The sequence below is a fragment of the Numida meleagris genome, chromosome 6 (genome assembly GCF_002078875.1).
Source record: "Numida meleagris isolate 19003 breed g44 Domestic line chromosome 6, NumMel1.0, whole genome shotgun sequence".
In the NCBI taxonomy this organism is placed as follows: Eukaryota; Metazoa; Chordata; class Aves; order Galliformes; family Numididae; genus Numida; species Numida meleagris.
Genome location: NC_034414.1, coordinates 23,651,947 through 23,671,468, shown reverse-complemented (window position 1 = coordinate 23,671,468; position 19,522 = coordinate 23,651,947). Strand labels below are relative to the sequence as shown.

The 19,522-nt window shown below is 47.7% G+C and overlaps 2 protein-coding genes across 3 annotated transcripts in view; one reads left to right on the top strand and one right to left on the bottom strand.

The window, feature by feature from the left end:
- On the bottom strand, positions 126-9,653 carry ARFGAP2 (ADP ribosylation factor GTPase activating protein 2). Of its 2 annotated transcripts, XM_021401397.1 has the most exons (17): positions 9,488-9,653; positions 9,199-9,317; positions 8,273-8,345; positions 7,607-7,738; positions 7,437-7,517; positions 6,732-6,834; positions 6,200-6,256; positions 5,582-5,626; positions 4,441-4,493; positions 3,937-4,073; positions 3,290-3,421; positions 2,672-2,800; positions 2,463-2,591; positions 1,999-2,125; positions 1,800-1,890; positions 1,565-1,683; positions 126-1,129 (listed from the first exon to the last, which is right to left on the bottom strand). In XM_021401397.1, exons 1-17 carry the CDS (start codon positions 9,560-9,562, stop codon positions 1,109-1,111), a joined length of 1,623 nt encoding a protein of 540 aa, XP_021257072.1. In that variant the 5' UTR covers positions 9,563-9,653; the 3' UTR covers positions 126-1,108. The 2 variants fall into 2 exon arrangements, with proteins under 2 accessions (XP_021257072.1, XP_021257073.1); XM_021401398.1 differs by lacking the exon at positions 5,582-5,626 and having other exon boundaries at positions 9,488-9,649.
- Positions 15,497-19,522, top strand: part of DDB2 (damage specific DNA binding protein 2) — a 45,575-nt gene continuing 41,549 nt past the window's right edge. Inside the window, exon 1 of the mRNA XM_021401391.1 lies at positions 15,497-15,634. Within this exon, the coding sequence (XP_021257066.1) occupies positions 15,511-15,634 (124 nt within the window). The 5' untranslated portion in view covers positions 15,497-15,510. The remainder of the gene's footprint in view (positions 15,635-19,522) is intronic.

Below are 19,522 nucleotides of genomic sequence, written 5' to 3'. Positions count from 1 at the left end.
CAGCCCCTCTGGCTCCCACCACACAAACCCAGGCCAGGTCTATGAAAATCTGGCACAAGGTGGGGGCCCAGATCTGGAGGAGAGATTTGTTGATGGGAACCCACAGAATAAAAAGACCCAGCCTCTCATTTTGCTAATACAGTTATTTTTCAACTGTAGAGCACTTAATAGGGGAAAAAGGGCTATTCCATCCTCAACTGCATAGTCAAAGAAACCTGAAAACAGCTCGTTAAAAACACAGTCAGGAGCAAAGAGTCAACCTGAGCAGGACAAAAATAACAGTCCTCATGCGGCCTCCCTCACCCACAACAACTTCGGTAAAGTCAGAGGTCAGGACTTTCCCTTCTCTCCAATTCTGGAAGTAAAGTAGGGCTAGGCAACATACTAACCAGCGGTCCAGCAGACATCTTTACCGTACTCCAGTACCTGGGACTTTTTTTTGTTGTTGCTGATGTGATCAGAAGCTAAAAAAATAATCTTTGCTTTGATTTGTTCTCCTGCATCAGTACATGCTGGTTTACAAGACAATAGGAAGGATTATCCCATGGTACAAAGCAGACCCTGAAAACACAGAGGAATCTGTGACACCATGGATTACCATGCACACTAGAACCTTGCAGCTGAAAATGCCTTACCAGTGATGTGAACTGCAACTGCAGCCTGCATGGAAACAGGCAATAGAAGCACTGAGCAGAACAGGAAACCACGGTCATGTCCATGGGGACCAGGTAACACCACATTCAAAAACACAGCATCCCCATTTCCTCTATCACATGGTGAGCTAAGGTATGGGCCAAGAAGGACAGCAGCACTGATGAGGGCAGCCACAGGAGTTCCCACCTTATCTTTCACAGCAGCGAGGTTATCCCAGTCTCCACGGCTAGTAAATAGCAGTGGGTTTGAGGGCACATTGAATTTTAATGCAGTGTGGAATCCAGAGATATTTGGAAAGCATCCTGGGCACAGCCACATGCTGAACGCTTCTGCTTTCCTTCTCCCTTCCCCACCCACCCCAGACCATCTAAGACAATCCTGCAGAGTGTACTCCAGGTAGAAGTGGCATCAGTGCCTCTTGCTGGCTTCCCTGTGATTTGCAGTCCTTGGGTCATCAATATGAGCCATAACGATCCTGGGGAGGAAACACACCAAGTCACCATGCTGCAACACTGCACAAACTCTAGAGGCAAACAACAAGGTCTTAGGGTGTTTGAGACTGGAATGCAAACAGGAAGTAAGAGGGCAGTGAAAGTTTACATCAAGACAGAAAACATGCCAAGATAGGAGATAAAATGGGCTCAAATTTTAAGTTCCACCTAGGACTTATCTGACATAACAGACATAATATGACAATCTGTCCAGCAGGAGTATAAGGTTGTCCAAATAGTGTTCACTGGCCACCTGGAATTGCTCGGCTATTGAGTCCTCAGATACAAAAGGCACATCTCTACCTGGGACTTTCCATGCAATTTGAGAAGAAAACAGTAATCCCAGTGGAAGTCAGGATATGGTTAAAGCATCTGAGCACGTCTAGAGCCTACATGAAGGTAATGTAGCGTAACCTCACCTGGAGGGAGTTCATCACCCCATTGGCTAGGACAGCCATCTTGCCAGCAACTGACTTCACTCCTTGCTTAAACTGTGCAATATCAGCAGCAGGCAGAACATTTCCAATTGATACACCACCTATGAGAACCAGCACAAGTGAGATGGGAGTTCCCCAGCACCAGAGAGCACCCTGACCCCCTCCAGTCCAGGTCCTCTAAAGCTGCCTCCGCCCCCGCTCCCCAGCATTAACAAACCTGAGTGCACGTTCTCAGCCTCACCAAACAGGTCTGCGGAGCTGATAGCACTGCTGCCTGAGAGCTGCTGCAGTCGGGACCTGGCTTCATACTGCCGAAGAAAGGAAGACAAAAAAGGTAAAGGAAGGGTACAATCTGTGCAAACAGGAGAAAATGAAGCCAGAGCTGTACCAACTTAGGCACTGCAGAGTGCATGTACCTCAGCATCTGCTTCCCGCCCAAAGAACATATCTGAAGAGATGGCTTTAGCCCCTGCAAACTTCTGCCGAGCTTCATTAGATTCCACAACTGATGGTCTGTTCTCCATATCCCGCCTACTGGTAGGCCTAAGGAAACAACAGAGGAGATTTCTTAGCTTAAGCTCACTAACACGGTAAGGGAAGACTTCCCTCTCTCAGATCCCATCTGATCAAAGAAAAGCAACAAAGCCCCAGGCACTACCAGGGATCTCCTCTCCCCCTTCAGGACAGTCAAGTTTGACGACTATAAAGACTGGGATGCAACAGGCAAAGAAATGCACAAGTCTTTCACTGAAGGCTCATTTTCTCAGGGTTATTTATGCAAGTTATCTTCTGCAGTACAAGGCTCAGATTCTCAAAACACAGTAGCATCACTCCTTAGTCCTATATAAGGAAGGTACAGTAGCAGTAATGGCTGCTTTACCTCTCTGAAATTGGCCGAATACTGGAAACTGTCACCTCTGGTTCCTCATCTTTGTCCATACCCCATGAAGAGTCTGTTTCCCATCGTGAGCCAAAGGCATCTTCAAATGAGAAGGGATTATATTTGTACCTAGATACCAAAAATGGGTAATTTAGAACAGATATTGCGTTTGAGAATAAGCCAAAGACTACACTGAAGCTCAGTCTTACTTGGGGGGTCCAGATGTGAAGCCTCCACCATCTTCAAATAAGTCCAATTGGGAACGGGAAGACTTTGCAGCCAGTGGTGTCTCCTGCTCAATTACTTGCATCTCAGACATCACCGAGTGTGAAACAGAACTAGCACAACAAACAGGCAGTTAGGGCTGGCAAGTATGACAGCATCCAGCTTCTACAACCAGTCTCCCTCAAAACTGGACATCGCCTTTACAAATAGGGCAAGTGACACAAGCCTAACGGGAAAGCTGTGGGAAACCTTCACCACATATCTGGCTTGACTCCCTTAGAAGTTTCAAGTCACCTTCTTAAAGGCGGCAGGGGGACGTGTCTGCCTACACAGGGACGGGACATCTGTCAAGCAGCAAGGCTCTAGAGCTAGGCATTGACCAGTCATGTGCATCTTTGGAAAATCTCAAATGAGAACTAGAACCTTTGAACATGTTCCATTCCTTGTGGGGCCCAAAGCGTTTTTAGGCACACTCCAGCATACAAGCACTTGCACCAGCTTCTTTTGCATCACAGGAGCACCAAGCTACTGCTCAGGAAACTATTCCAGAGCAGGGTGGTTCCAAAGCACCTCCATCAATCCTGTGCCATCCACAGCCATACCTTCTTGACACCAAGCCCATGCCTAGCCTCTCAGCTTGTTCACGTTTCTTCCCTTCGAGGTTTTGAAGCTTCTTCTCTTCCTTCTTCCGATCAAGCTGCAGTTCCTGATAAGCCAGTCGCATTGAGGTGACTCTAAAGGAAAGAACTGTGGTGAGATCCAGCTCGTTACCCTCCACTGTAAAAAGGGCAAAGACAATCCTGACAACCCTTCAAAACGGCAGCTTCCACAACAGCTCAGACAAAAGTCCTTTCACAGAAGCTTGTCTTCTCATCTCACTTCCACTGAGATGCAACTCTTCTCTAGCCATCCTTAATTTCCTTGGTGTAGGTATTGCTTCCCCACCCCCAGACACAGATACAAGAACACCTGATGCAGTTCAGTCTTTGGCTTCCTCAATCCTGTCCCAAAGTCCACAGAAAAATCAAATTCTTCCCCATCTGCTCCTTAAACTCTGCCAGAGGTAAAAATGTGAATAAAATATGGCAGTATAACTTGTGCCTTGTTGTAAGGACCACTTTGGCTTATGGTTACTACTCATCCTACTATGCAGGATGTTCTCATATTAGGTGGTCCTGGAGCGAATAGCATCAGCCACATTACTTCCGCTTTACGTATGAAAGGTATTCAGAACAAACAGGGTGCTTACATGGACTCCTCAGCTTGTTTCCTGGACTCCACCGCCTGCTGCTCCCTCAGCTGCTCTGCCACCTGAGCTTGCCGCTCAATCTCATTGAAGCTCTGGCTGCTTACTTTCTGGGCTCCAAGTCCTTTTTTGGCACCCAACTTAAAAAACAAACGAACAAACCACAAAAAAGTCAGTCTCCCTGTGTAGTTCCTGTGTACAGGCCCAGTACAGCCTGCAACAGAGGATGGAAAAACTCAAAAGAGTTAACCCATGAACTGGAAGTGCTAAGAGATCAGCCATGGTATACTCCAGACCGTAACAAGTAATGATCCAAAGCCAATTTTTCTTCTATTAATATACAAGCTGTCTTTCAAAAGAGGCAGTGAGATAAAGCTCCGCCTTCCCCAAATGTATATCTCAGAAGACAGCTTGGTTAAGGGCAGAAAGGAAGGGGATCAGGGAAAGGACACCAGTAATACGAAATGTAGTCTGCTGCCTCTTCAGAAAACAGGAGCTCCAACATACCCCTTTCTTGGCAGCTCCTGGCTTCTTTTTTCCAATGAGGGAGGATTTAAGTTCTGCAAGAGAAGCAAAGTGACAAATAAGCAGAAATGAATTAACTTAAGAAGCCAAAATAAATCAGGAACCCTCGCAAACATCCACCACAGTCCAGCTGCTACAGAGTCCAGGGCACACCATGCAGCTTCACATAAGAAGCCTGGGTGACTTCACCCAGCCAAGAAAGATGCACTGAAAAGCTCCACATTTGCAGGCTGGTGACCTGGAGAAGCATGTCCATCCCTGGAGAAACTTGTAAGGCTTTCAAGAAGTGCCTTCAAGTGTCATGTGGTTGGTGACCTCTTCCAGTACAGATCAAGGTTGCTAGAGAGGCACTACATTTACTTCATACATAAATCCAAGAGAACACAGCTTCAAAGCCATTTGAAGCTCAGTGTCTCACCAGTGCTTTAGGGACAAAGAAACAAGAACCCTAAAGCTACATTTACTCGTACGGACCACCAGCAAACTGGACCTAAAGTGTACCGAGCTATAGAAGCAACAGGTTTCTCAACACCTTCTATCAGAAAGCTGTCAATCTGAGGAGATAAAGCACACCACGCCTGTAAAAACAGCCAAGGTCCAGCCAAGCAGCAGATGCCTGTGGAAAAAGTGTAAGAACAAAGCAAGCATAAAGAGGGATTTCCCATGACACTTTTCCAGCTTTTAACACTGCATAGCTCCATAATCTCATTGCCCTTGGTGGGCCTTTACTCCAGAAGTGTCTCCCTACTTCCTATACCCACATGACTTCTGTCAATCCACACTTGAGATACTGGGAAGGCTGTTGAGAACGACTTTTTCTAATTTTACCATAAATTTTTAAAATAGTGAGATGAATGCCCTGAATCCCCTATCTGATACTATTTTCCGCTCACCATTCATAACTTTTTTGATTTTACTACTGTCAGGAATTTTTTAATAACAATAAGATCCCTTTCCAGAGAAATAATAGCTAGCTTAGATCCCAAAATGATACATGTAAGCTTTGGCTCACTCTCTCCCTCTAAGCAAATGAAGCTAAAGTTAGATTTGAAGGCAGAATCACAAAATGGGCAGGCAAGAGTTGTGACAAGCAGCCAGCGCAGGCCACCTGTTAGCCAGTTACCTCTGGCAGGAGCAGGCTCCTGTGATGACAGGTACATGGACATGTCTGAGAAGAAACAAATATGGGGAATGAATAGACACTTAAGGACATAGTCTTTCCATCCAGCATGAAGCCCACTGTGGGCTAGGAGCACACTCTTGATAAGGAAAGAAGCTCAGTTAGATGCAGACAGAACAGCAATGGTTGGGACAATCAGATATAAACTCTTGATACTCAGCAAGCTACAGATTCACTTGCTTCCAAGTTTCTGGAGGAAAAAGCAAAACAAAACACAAAACAGCCACGTGGCTTTGGTCAGCCAAGTTCTAGATACACAAATACTGGTCAGCCAAGTTCTAGATACACAAATACCAAGTTTTGTCCAAAGCCCCAAAATGAAAACAAACTGTTGAGATTAGATAGCCTTGAACTCAATCATCCAAAGGAGCAAGAAACTTCCAATAAGCTCTGGATTGTTTTCGAGATTTACAGAAATCCTCAGTATTGCTTCCAAAGGAAGAGAAGCTCCTTTCAACATTCTGAAAATAGGTTCATCAGTTCCAGCTCCACTAAGCTTACTACTGAGCAGCAGGTATAACAGCAAGACTGCTCTAAAAGACCCTGAAGAATCTTACTTACCTATAGGAGCTTTAGGAGATGTGCTCAACAAGTCAATAGATGGGCCTTGGCTTGGATCTGCAGGCACAAGAACAGAAGAGTACATTCAGAGATACTTTCAACTCCTTTATTCTCATAGTGTACTAACAGTTCCACTATCTCTCTTCTAACTTCTGTGCCCCACAGCAACCAAAAACCAAACCAAGCTAAGTTCCAATTTGAAAGCTGCAATTTCCCAAGCACAACTACCTTAGATCTCCACAGAGCAAGTTACCCACTCTGCAGAGTTCTCAACACAACAGAATAAAGAAAACACTCTGAAAGGGAATATATAAAGCTGTTTCAAATTACTGTTGTGCTCACAGATTCTTGATTTCTTTGTAATTCACCCTATGAACAGTTTTCTGCTTTGTATTTACATGCCATTTTCAGACAGCACACAGAGCTTCCATTCCTTCAAGCCTGAAACAAGCCCCTCCTACTGTGGTACAGAACTGTACTCTCCTGGAAATGAAGTCAGGTTCCTGAGAAAATTATTCAGCAGAGAACTCACGTGACACTTCACTGCCTTCTGATGACTTTGGTGCTTTTTCCACATCCAAGGAAGACTGTGCAGGATTCTGGCTGGCATCTGCTACATCCCATGTTCTGGAAGACTGCAAGGAGATGATCACTCTAATGATTTGCAGAGGATGAATACATCTAACAAGCCTGAACTTACTTCTAGTTCAGAAATCTTTATTCAGCTTAAGGTCAAAAAAACGTGTTCCAAACAACAGACTATGCCTTCACTGAAGATAAGACAAGTCTATGTTCCTTTACTGAGGTCAAAAAAAAAAAAAAAAAGAAAAAGCAGAATGGAAACCCACAAGGAATAACAGAGCATTGTACAAGCAGTTGCCCAAATCCACTTCCACTGGAAAGCTGACTAAACCAGAAGTTCAAAGTAGTAGTCAGCTCTTGCTTTAACTGTCCAAAGAGACTCTGCATTTTCCAGGGAGATCCCTTGAAGATAAAGATGCTCTCAAAGACAAAAGGCGTGCGTACTGAGGACCAACATAGAAATATTTGGATTTGTGGACTATAATCCAGACCGATGACTGAATCTTAGTTGTTCTGTATTACTACTGAATGTGTACACAGTTTAGAAGCCTTCTAAACTAAGCAGAACTGCTCCTCCTGCCACTCCAGGCTCCTGGGAGAACAGCTAGCTACGTGAGAGCTGTTAAAGCTGTCTGGTTTAGGCAATTCTCCTCACCTGTGTGTGCTCCATGAAGAAATCAGCATCACTCTTGTCAGGGGAATGTCCAGGGGCTCCACTGAGTCCATCTATGAGCAGCTGAAGAGAAGAGAGTTAAAAAGAAGCTATCCTGCAACACTCAGCATGAAGTCCTACATGTCTAACAGTAGAGAGCTGCTTAGACTTACATCAGTGCCGTACTTGGCCATGGCAGCACTTGCCAGCTGCCGGATCTTCTCCCTGTACATCTGGGCAGCTCGACTGTTATACTTAGCATTGGCATCTGTTGTAGTGCAGCCATGCTGGCGGAAGAAAGCAGTCTGAAAAGAGAACATTCAGTCTCCTTGCTGCTAGGTCACACTAAAGCAGGAATTAGACATGACACAAACACTACAGGAACAAGACACTTCTCAAAGACAGGAGATCTAATAATGAGCACGTGGCATGAAGCATGCGTTGATCAACTCAGCTTTCTCCAAGAAGTCTCATCCAAACCACAGAGGGATGAGAATAATCCCTTTCCTTCCCAGAGGAACACTTCTCCATCACCATGCTGAGAAAGAGCTTTCCAACTGATCAGTGTTACTAACTCCTTTTAAGAGGACTATGCCTCTCATTTAAAGAAGATGTCAGGAAATGACTGATCTGCATATCAGAAAACAATACATTTAGAGGTCACAGGCTGACTTCCAAGTGCACCTGACAAACACCTGCCCTCATTACACATTTCAAAAAAAAATTAATAAATGAGAGAGGTCGGTACCCAGAAAGCCACACAAAAGAAAGGGACAAGAAACTGAGGATGCGGATTAGCAATAGAGAAAGCAAGCAAAATGCCTGTGGAGGCTCCTCACCGCGTTGGCATTGCTGCCCACTTGCATACACCTCAGCTGGAACCAGTTCCAGTTAGAATCAAGCTCTGTGGACCTGTGTGAGAACAAATTATTGCTATTAATGATATGCAGGCGTGCCAAATGCAGAAGCATGCTCCAAGCTAGAACAGTCAGAGATTCCACTTCTGATCCACCAGAGTACAGGTAGCAAAGGGGGAAAACACACCTCAGTGAATTCTTTACTCTTATCAGGAATTAATCTGAACTTTTAAAGCAAGGAATAAAGTTAGCTTCAGCTTCATACCACATAACACGGTATCCAAATTTAGAGGGTGTCTCACTGGCACGGCTTGCTGAGAAGGTGGGGCCTAACCAGGAAAGCTTCTATTTCACATCTGATCTCACCACAACGCGAAGACTCACGCTCGGCCCATCCCACCGATCAAGCCAGAACACATGACAAAGCAACCCAGAAACGGTCAAGTGAAGCAAGGGCATGGCATGTCTCATTAGGGTTACTCAACTTATCTCTAGATGAGTAACGATCACGATTCTGTTACTCAGAAAGTTTTTACAGGTACAGAAAATAAGAGCAGTGGGATAAAAACACAAAACCACCTTCCCCGTTGGGCCAGTACAGAAAAGACTGAATAACATTCCTGCTAACAACGCTCCTCTTTCTGCTTTACTCAGTGTTACAAAACAGACTCTCAGCTTTATTAACAAGATTCACACACCAGTTTTCTTTCAACTTCGTCAAAGCAAGTGCAGACACCGTTGACACAAGACTAGGGGGAACAGCACGCTGCCTGCTGTCCTACCGAGCGACCTGCAGCTTCCCGTACGCAGACGCACACCGCAAAGCCGCCGCTCTGCGACGAAGCTTTTCCCTGAGGGAGCCCCGAGCCCCGCAGCGAAACGTGGACCGCCGGCCGCCTCCCACACACCTGATGAAGCTGAGGTGCACGCCCAGGGAGCGGTGGACGCCGGAGCAGTCGATGCACAGGAAGACCCCGTAGGTGATACTGGCCCAGCTCGGGTTTTTGGCGCCGCAGTCGAAGCACGACTAGAGGGGACAGAAGGACGGCCGGGCTGAGGCAGAGCCCCCTCCTCGCCCCGCGGCCCGGAGCCGCTCACCCGGCCCCCAACCCCGCCGCCCCGGCCCCGGCCCGGCCCCGGCCCGCAGAAAACCGGCCCATCCGGGAACGGGAGCCCCCGCCCGGCTCCGCCCGCTACCTTGTTGGCCGGCGCCGCCCGGAGCCGCTTGAAGAGAGTCTGGATCTCCGTCTTGCTCGGCTCCGCCGCCATCATCTCTCCTTCCCACACGCCACTGCGCCGACGGGTCCCGGCAGGGCCCAACGTCCGCAGGAGCGAGCCGCGCTACGGGAGCCGCCCGAGCCCAAACCGGCAGCGGGAGAGGCTCTACCGGGGCCGCCGGCAGGGGGCGTGCTCGCGGCTCGCGCGGAGGAGGGCCTTGCGGGGCTTCCTCGGCCCTCTGGGCGCCCCGCGCTGCCCTCTGGCGCCGCCCGCTGTTCCCCGCCCCCTGCCGAGCTCACGGGGCAGCCCGCGCTGGGCGGCCGCTGCCTGAGGGAGCTCGGGGGGTTCCGCGGGTGTCCCCGCGGCGAGGCCGCAGCCAGGCCGCGGGGCCTGCGTGCTGGGACCGGGGAATGAGTTAGTCAGCTGGAGGCACGGCCTGCCCCTCAGAGCAGCGCGGGGCGGTGACCCAGGTAGGGAAGGTTTCGCTTTAGGCCCGGTGCGGTGTCAGGACCTTACCGTGCTGTGTTACCCGCTTGCAGGCTGGAGGGAACAGACCGGCACGTCACGTTACAGTGTAAGAGAGTAGAAGAGGTTGTTGTGTTTTGAACTAGAAATCAGTGGTGCGGAGCCCCTTTCACACTGTAACAAAGGAAAACGAGTGACTGCAGAGTAAGGACGGGTTCAGAAGGACAGCAGAAACTACACGGTATCTTGGCATTACTGAGGAGGAGCAGACCACGCTTTCTTTCCTTCCTTCCAAAAGGAGGTCGCTCGGTCACACCAGTGTGTTGCTAACAGTAAATGTGGAATTATCTGGACGAGGCAACTTTCAGTTTACGTTTAAAGGTTTTCATGTCACTTATTTCCAATTTTTCTACTGATACACAGGGCAGATGGTAGAATTAATTGGCATGGGAGCCTGGGATCTGTGATCTTGGCAAGGCCCATAAAGTTTTGGAACGTAAAGATACAATCAGGAGCAACTGAGATGTTGAGCAGAAGCTCCTGCAGAGCAAGGCTTAGTAGGAGTGTTGAGTCTTGTGTTCTGGGACTTGGCAGGGGCCTAGCTGCACGGTCAGCTGAGACCTGATACAGAGACAGGCTGCTCTGCAGTAAGACCAGAAGCTTCTACAGACACATCTGACTCGAGCTGCCCCAGGACGAGGTACTGAGGCCAGCTGCGCAGCCTGGCAGGGCATGTCTGTGGCTACATTTCTGCCTTAGGTAGCCCCTGTGGTGCGTTGCTCTTACCCTGCTGCCTTAGTTGCTTCCGTGTGCCCATTTCTGCGGTTACGCAATCTGTACTGGGGAATCAATTCAGGTAAAAGTAACTGATAGCTTTTTGTCACAGTTATTTTTAAACCAGCTGAGTTCCCTGATCCCATTCATGGTGCAGCTGTCCTAGCAGTCATACCAGGAGAGCCAGTGTTAAGTGCTGCAAGGGCTGGCTGCGCCCTGGGAAGAAGATGGCTGAGGGCAGCTCCCCTAGGGCTGTGCCTTCATCAGCCATGACTCATCCCCACAGTACCTGAGCATGGCAAGCAGAGCAGGCATTGCCAGGGCTGAGTTGCTTGCCCCACCTTGTCCCCATCTATTGTGCTGCAATGTGATGCTGCTCCCCTCCTCTGCTGGCTTTATTCTGGTGAAGTCTATGTTTGGCTGCCTGAGGGATGTGCTGTGCAGGAATTAGGAGGGACAGAGTCTGTTCGCAGTGCTGTTACCACTGTTTGGGGCTTACGAAAGAGGTAATGGCCTCTACCCAGGAGGAGCCGAGGCAGCCTCTGAGGTCTGTAGGTCAGTATCACGCATTGTATCTGCCTGTCTGTGCTAGGAGGCATGTGGGGAGAGTGTAGGCTCCTCTGCTCTGTGAAGGGGTATGTGGTTCACACTCACTGTGCTGTGTCCCAGGAAGGCTTGCTACAGCAGGGTTACTCAAGCTGCTTTGTCTTAGCCGGGTCCCTTGCAAGCCTTCCAGCCCATGCTGATTGCTCCAAGTCCTGGCAAGGCTGCCGATCCTGTCCATCAGTTTTACATAAAAGCAGCAGGAAGAGCATGCTGCTGCTCTGAGAAATAGTCAACTTCTTTTTGTTGCCACTGTCAGTACAGGAAAGACCTCCTGCTGCTGACTGTTCCCTGTGAGTGTGTGCTGTCACTGCACAGTTCTTGCTATTTCCTGTGTCTGTTTCTCTTGCATCTCATGTGCTTTGCTGTTGAATTTCTGAACAGCTAGCTGGCAGCCTGTTCTTTGGCCCTCAGCTTTCGTGTCCATCTGCATCACATGTGAAATTTGCCTCTTTCTTCCTGACTGCTGTGACACCAGACCCTGAGCCAGTTGTAGCCTCCTAATGAGAGACGGTGCTGTTACCAGTGTCAGTGAGAGTCTCGAGCATCATCCAGTAGAGCAAAGGAAGGTAACAGGGCACATTCTTGGCGTGTGCCATACCAGTGAGGACACTTTTTTCAGTGCAGAAGTCTTGTTGCCTGTGAGTGTGAGGTTACTGTGGAAGGATAAATGGCAGAGAGAAAACCCAAGGGCCCTGCGTGAGAAGCAGGGGAGTTGAAGAGCTGGAGAAGCTCGGGAGTGAAGTGCCACAGTGGGCGTAAAACCTGCCCTGCAGTTGCAGGCCTGAGCCAAGGAGGGTAGAAGGTGCCCTTCTGGGGACCCATCTGGAAGCAGGGTGGCAGCAGGGAGAAGGGACCTCGCTGTCTTCTACTGCCCAGCAGAGTGTGAGCCAAAATAACTGTGAAGAAGAGGGAGGGCATGCGTCCTGCCCTCCCACTTGGACCCATCAGCCTCTCATGCTTTTGCTGAATGAGGAGGGGGGATATGCAGCAGATTCAGTAAACTACCAGAAAAAGAATTGGGAGAGACAGTGTCCCATGGGTCACAGTGTGGGTGGTGGGGTATCAGGAACCTAGTGATGCGTGGAGAGAGGAGCAACCCTTAAAACAGGCCTATCATTTATATATATATAAACAACCAGTTTACAACCAGATACTGGGACCAGTCTGCCAGCGTGCCAGACAGAATGTAATTAGTAGCTGTCTCTGTAGAAAAAGTATTGTACAAAGGCAGGCAGTCATATCACACACTGACTCCATACAATGCTTGAAGCAAGATTTAAGATAAGGAGCTAATACGCTATGTGTAGAGTGAATATTTTGTTAAGGTTTACAGCTGCAGCAATTTTACTGCAAATCAAACAAATGTTGTGGTTTGGAGACAAGCCAGCAAGGGTAGAAGGAATATACAAATTAAGAAGCGCAATAGATGAGTAACTCAAGAGGTGCTGAGGAGCACCGTAATGGCTTGATCTGGTTTGGGGGTGTGCTGCAGCCAGAAGGGGTCCTGCTGCACATGCTGCCCCTTGTACTACTCTGACAAGTGAGTGACCGTGGTCTGAGTCACAGCCTTAGCCCTGCCCTAACTACAGTTGTCCTTGCTTTGCTGAGCTGATAGCTCTTCTTTTCTCCTGCAGCTGCTAAAGTAAGGGAAGGGCCAGGAAGGTTTAGAAGGGTGGAGAGCACTGTCTCCTTCAGTTGTGTCAGCTGATGTTGCTGGGCTGCCTGGCAAAACGGTTGAGGCTTGATGGAATGGGTAACTAGAGCATGGGTCTTGACTGCTGCTCTAACCTAGCTGTTAAGTAACTGTGTGTATGTGCATACATGTTATGTCTTTATGCCTTGCTTTTGTAACCCTATTTCCAGTATTATGGTTGAATGTTTTCAAACACATAGTTTGAAAATAAATCTCTGACGGACATGACACATGCTGGGGATCTGGGAGACTTTGGGGATGCCCCAAAGCAGAGGAGAGCTGGCAGATAAACTCGGGGGGCATGTTTCATACCTTGCTGTAGCGGTCAGTTTGGAGACATGCTATTACAGCTGTCCTTGCTTGGAGCAGGCTGCTCAGCAGGTGACAATCACTGTGTGACCTGTGGCTTGAAATCACGCTCACCACACCATGTGGGAGCAAGGTGGGTGGACTGGGCAGTCAGTGCCCTGAGCTGTCTTGCCATGAACAAAGTCAGAGAGTGAGTAAAGCTCCAAGGCTGGCTGGAGGAAGCCTGGAAGGCAGAACTAAAGTACTGTTTTCTGCAGCAGTCTCCAGTGTCCCCCCATACTCCTCTGTCTGGTGGCTGAACTGCAGCTCTGCTGCTGCAGCAGCTTCCAGGGCCTGGAGTTGCTACAGCCCCCTGAGTGCAACCAGTTCAGCTGAGCTGGGACAGCAGGGTAAAGGCAGGATAGTGGCTCAGGAAGAGAGAGTGAGGAAGGCTGACACAGATGCCCCTGCCTTGGCTGTCTGTTTTGGCAGCCAAAGGGCTTGCTTCTTTACACACTCACCCAAGGATGCACTGTGCTGTGTGTTTGCATATTTATTAATCACCAACTTAACTGTTCTCAGAGTGACCCACAGTTTTCTCCCGTACAGGAGCCATCCGGGAAGCAATGCACACCCTTAGGTCCCCCAAAACACAGCAGCAGTTGGCACCAGCAAGGCTGATTCACCAGCAGACACCATTTCTGTCCTAGCTAACAAGACATGTAAAAAATGGAAGTGGTAGCAGCAGCCTCCTAGCAGAGGTGCAGATCTTCTGCCTCATTGCACAGTCATATATCATTGCGCAGTCATATAACCTCTGTCTGCCTAAAGCATGACAGATCTGTAGCACTTGGCTGTGCTGTTCCATGGCCACAGGCTCTTAGCAGCCATGAGAGGGCACTTCTGGAAAACTGCCTGAGCCCAGAGGCTGGGGAGGGTATGGGATGTGAGAGGGGAACGTATTACAAAAAATCTTTGCTGGCTTACTGAGAAAACGTTGGGTCTTCCATAGGCCTGGAAAGGGGAGGAAGCTGCAAGAAGACCCTCAACCAGACCCCATAGCAAGGCAGGGCGCAGTTGTTACATCTGTCTCCCAGAAGGCAGTCATTAAACTTCTTACCTATTAGTCATAGTTTGATATAAGACACATGTTCAGCCTTGTGAGGTGGTTAATAAATAGAACAAGGTTTGCTGTATCCAGTGCTATTACTGCATTGCAAGAAATGAGAAAACTAAGAATGATCAGTGGAGAGTGACAGAACAGCGCAGGGACTGGAGTGTGCCTTGTATTACATAGCATTTCATCTTGTAAATACAATCAGGTTCAGTGAGAAGCTTCAATCAGAAAGGATGGGAACCAGAGAGAGCATGCAGCAGGTTGTATCTGTGTGACATTCCCTTGGTAGACATTCTCTTGGACAAGAAGGAAAGAGGCACAGCTGGGACAATGGGGAATATAATTTCCTTAGGGAACCTAGTGATGAGGCCTTGCACAGTGCAAAGGCAAAAAAACCCCAAAACTCTCAGAAGCATGAAGAGAGGAACATATTCTCTGAACCCAAGAGGGATGGGAATTCATCAGCTTCTCTGATGGAAAAACAAGGCAGCCTGCCAAGGAAAGGAGAGTATTTTCAAAGTCTGTTTCCCCTCAGATTACATATGAGCAGGTGGTCTGTAGGGTTTGTAGCTGCTTCCTTACTGTTCTTCATAGGTCACGGTTTCATGAGCTCTTCCTCCTTCAGCTTCCTGTGTTCTCTGTTGCAGGTGTCTGTCCAGCTCCAGTATCAGCCCCAAGCCTTCATTGCCTCGGCAGGCAATCTGCATGCTGGGGACGGAGTTCCAGTACTGTTTGATGCTCTTTGGAACAATGCTACTGGAGAAGCAGATCCATTACAACCTGTAGTGTGTAATGACTGGCTTTGGAGCTGGGGTGTACAGTGCAGACGATGTGTCATTGATTGGAGAAGTCTTCCTGCATGTGGCAGCAGGACTCCATGGATGCTAGGCAGTGCTCCTCAGCTACGTCTTCATTGCTACCTTCCATGGCAGTGTGTGTGTTGAGCTGCTGTGTGGCTTTATCCCCAGGCAATACAACAGCAACACCCAGATGTCAGCATCTCCACAATGGTAGATGCCACTGCCCCAACAAAGGCACTGCCACCATGAGTGATGGCTGATGTCATCTCTATGGAGCCCACGTTCCTGCATCCAGGCACTCATGTTGGAGTTCATGTACTTCTTTGATCCTCGCTACTTCTCACCTTCATCCACAGCATGCTTCAGGCTCTGGAACCTTTCAGGTGAGCAGCAAGTTCATCTACTAGAACTGTGTCTATCGCCTGGGTGCTCTGTGGGAGGAGAGGGTTCCCCAGGCTGTTCTCAGGCAGAGGGAGGTCAGACCTAGGGAGCAGTGCTTCCTAGCTGTTCAGCAAGAGCACAGCAGAGACATAACATTTCAAGGCCAACTTATCTTTGCCTGTCTGTGAGGCATGAGGCAATTGCTTGCATCCTTGAGCTACTTGCCAGCGTTCAACACCTGCAGCAGCTGAAACTCAAGAGGCCAAACAGCCATCAAAGGAGTTGGTTTCACAGACCCTAAAGTTACAAGAAATCCAGCTCCTTGAACAAAAAAGGTACTGCCTTTGAGAATTTTAGTTTATGTTGGTCTTGGGTTGCCAGGACTAACTTAACTGTCAGCCCGCAATTCTGGAACAGGCTACATGGGAGTTAGTAGAATTAGCGCTTTCTCTGGTTTTGAGATTCTTTACTGAAGAACTTTAATGCTAGAATTAGATAAGCCAAAAAATCAAGTGACTAATGTGCAGGAGAAAAAGGAGAGGTGCAGAAGGGGTAAGATGTAAAGTGAGGGAAGGAGCTCCTTTTTCACAACAGAGCAATGGACCTGTTTTGGAGTTTCTCAAATTGTCTGCTGCCTCCTTTGAAGGTAGCCCACACAGCACAAGCACTAATTTGCTGGAGGACAGAGCCAGCAGGGCTGTCCTCCTATCAGATGTGACCTTTTCCAGCAAACATGTAAACTCTGTTCCCTCCAAATTACCTCACTCACCAGAGTTTTCTAAACTGAATTCCTTTAGTACAGAGATGAGTTGCCTGCAGCACCTACAAGACACGTAGAAAGTATGCCTGAAAGGGAAGACAGTGACCCAAGGCAGGCAGTGCTAAGGGAAAGACAATGTAAGCAAGGAAAATGAGAAAGCTTTTATTTTACTAGGATGCTCTTTCAAAAACAATTATCAAAGCACGTAAGCACCCCTGTGAAATGCGATTTGGGTGGGGAGTAGGTAGCACTGCTTCAGCTCTGTGGGTGGCCACAATGTGTAGAGAAGATGCAGGGCCACCAAGAGAGACAAACATACAAAGGATGGTGGATGTGGCACTGCTTAGGAACCCCGTGGCACCTGTGGGGAAGCCCTGAGGAGAATCTGAGAGAAAGGGCTAGTGTGCTCACAGCTGGGGACAGGGATTGTTTTGGTGTCAGCCTCCTGCTGAAAGCAGGAACAATAGACTCAGGAAGGAAGGAGTTTGTAAAGTCAAAGGGGAAGCATACAGGAGCTGGAAGAAGATTTCTAGCTGATATGCTAGAAGGGAAGCACAGAGAGGAAGGGATCATTGCATCTATAAATAGCTGGACCCAGTGAAAGCACTGAGACTTTAAGAGGAGAGATTATGGGCCTCTGCACTTAACAGGGGAAAGGTGCTGACCACTACAACGCTTCAGGAGAAAGGAAGTCTCAAGCTCCAGCTGTAATTACTTTAAGCTGAGAGACTGACAACAAACCATGAACCTCTGCAAGTAGGATTATCAGACAGGCAGGATGACCCAGACAGTAAAATGGATGTGTTAAAAGCACCTGAGAAAGTGACTGGGCCTGAAATTTGTTTTGGTAAAATTCACTGCAGTCTTGTTGTTTAGTCAAGATGTTCCAACAGAGAAACAGTCAATCTTTCCCAGCTACCCACTGCTCTCACCCCCTGCCTTTCCTTCTTCATCTTGTCCAGAACCATCCTCTCACATTCATCCCATTTCCTCTTCTTAAGTGGGTTAATAAGTTTCACTCCCTTGCAGCCCCTGAGCTTTCCAGCTCCTTGTAGTCTGAAACTGGATGGCAGTACAACACTTGGTCACAGGTTTTTTCTCCTTTGTTTTATTTTGGAGCAAGGGCCCTCTGAAGACACTTTGCCTCCTATCATCCACCCTTTCTATTCTTGCTGTTGTGCACAATGGCTCCTGCTAGCGTACACTGGGTATTTTCCAACTATTTGTCTTATAGGTGAAGCTGGAGTTGGTGGCACCAGCATTGTCTCAGTTTCAGCCCTATGACCAATATGAAGTGTCCCTACCAGTCTCTGTGCAGTTACCCTAGAAGCAATTACTTGTTCAAGAAGCAGTGTTCAGGCCCATTTTTTAACTCCAGCACTGCTTTCCTCACAAGCAGAGGGGAATTCTGCAGCTTCTTGCCCATGAGCAAAACACTAGCAGATCTGGAAATGCAGCTGAGGCAACCCCAAGCTGTACAGTTTACCTGCACTTCAGTCAGGTAGAACACGCCTGAAGTAGAGTTGAGCACCTAAGAGCTGCAGCCTTAGGCTAGATCTGTAAACAGAGCAGGAGCAAAGAGAGTTCAGAATGATTTTTAACAGCTCTGAGGGATCCCTGTGCAGAACTAACACCTACTTGTACCTGCCTCAGTGTGGCAAACCAGCCACAAGGACATGAAATGGGGAAATGGGATGGAAAGTAAACTGAAGCACAAATGGCTCCAGGCTCCACGCAGGGCTGTGGGACTGTCACCAAGGGTTAGAGGCTAACCACAGCTCAGCTGCCATCACACAGCACAGCTGGCCTGTGCCCACTACAGGCTCTGAGACAGATTCTGCCTACAGGACAGAAATGTTATTAATGGATTGAGCAAACTCAGCTTCTGCTTTGGGGAAATGGGTGTGATCCACCATAATCTTTAAAAACTTATTTCCTAGAAGAAATCGTCATCAACAGAAAATCCAAGCTTTGCACCATACTTTAGAAGTTCTTGCCTAGGAAGATGTCAGAACTAAATTAATTATCTGCCAAACACAGCTGTGCAAGCTTTTTCACAAGGAAGGGCTTCATTTAAAAATGGTGACTAGCTAATGTTGTCACAGAGACACATCTGTATGTTTTTACAGATAGGACAGAGGAAGAACAGGCTTTGCTGGCCTCATGGAATTCAGGCACCACAATTAGTTCACATGTACATCTCTCTGTTCACTCAAAACCTTTAGCATGGATAACAAGTTTCAACTTAAGAAAACAACCTGCATTTGCTCCTGTGGAAAATTAAGTCTCCAGGCAGAGCTGTTACTTTAATAAAAGACCATTAAGGTTTTTTTGATTTTTGTTGTTGTTTTCTTCCCTTGGGGAGGTTCTTTACACAGGCTCTCTTTTACTAATCCATTTGAGTTTGAGTACCCAGGACTAAGAGCCATACCAAAATTTATGAGCTACAGTGCAGCTGAGCAATTCTTCACTCCTGATGTGTTTTCTCCTGTCCATTAATTCAGCTCCTGGCTGGAATTTCTGATGTGCAAACATTCTTTAGGAGACACATTCATATAATCTATGGCATGTCACTATTTCTGGCAACCTTCAAGCCGGCCATTATGATCAAGTGGTCATGTTTTCCTAGGACAAACAAATCTGTTCAGACTTTGTCCTGTGGAATTTCAGGTTGTTTATACTGTAACCAGCGGTCCTGCCTGCTGGCCATTTCTGTCCTCACCACCAGTTCTGGACCAACCTACTGCCTAATTATCATCCATAATTATAACCCAATCAAACTTAGAAGAATTGAAGTCAAGCCTCCACCTTTTCCTCTATAACTCCCTTCAGATTTTTGTTTTGACATTACCTGAAAGGCTAGTATTAGTGTTTGGGAACATCTAGGCTAAAAAGGTCAATTTCTCTATTTATCATAGCACAAGTCAGGTCATTTCATCCTTGACTGTTTTTGTTTCTTATCTCACAGGCCTGGCAGACATGCTGTCTTCACATTCATATGCATTAGACCAAAACAGCAACAAGTTACTCAGTTGGGGGTCAACCAGTGTAACACATACAATCACTGTACAACACAACTGATACTTTACATGGGACATAGTACTAAAAGAGGAGACTAGATCTTTAAATG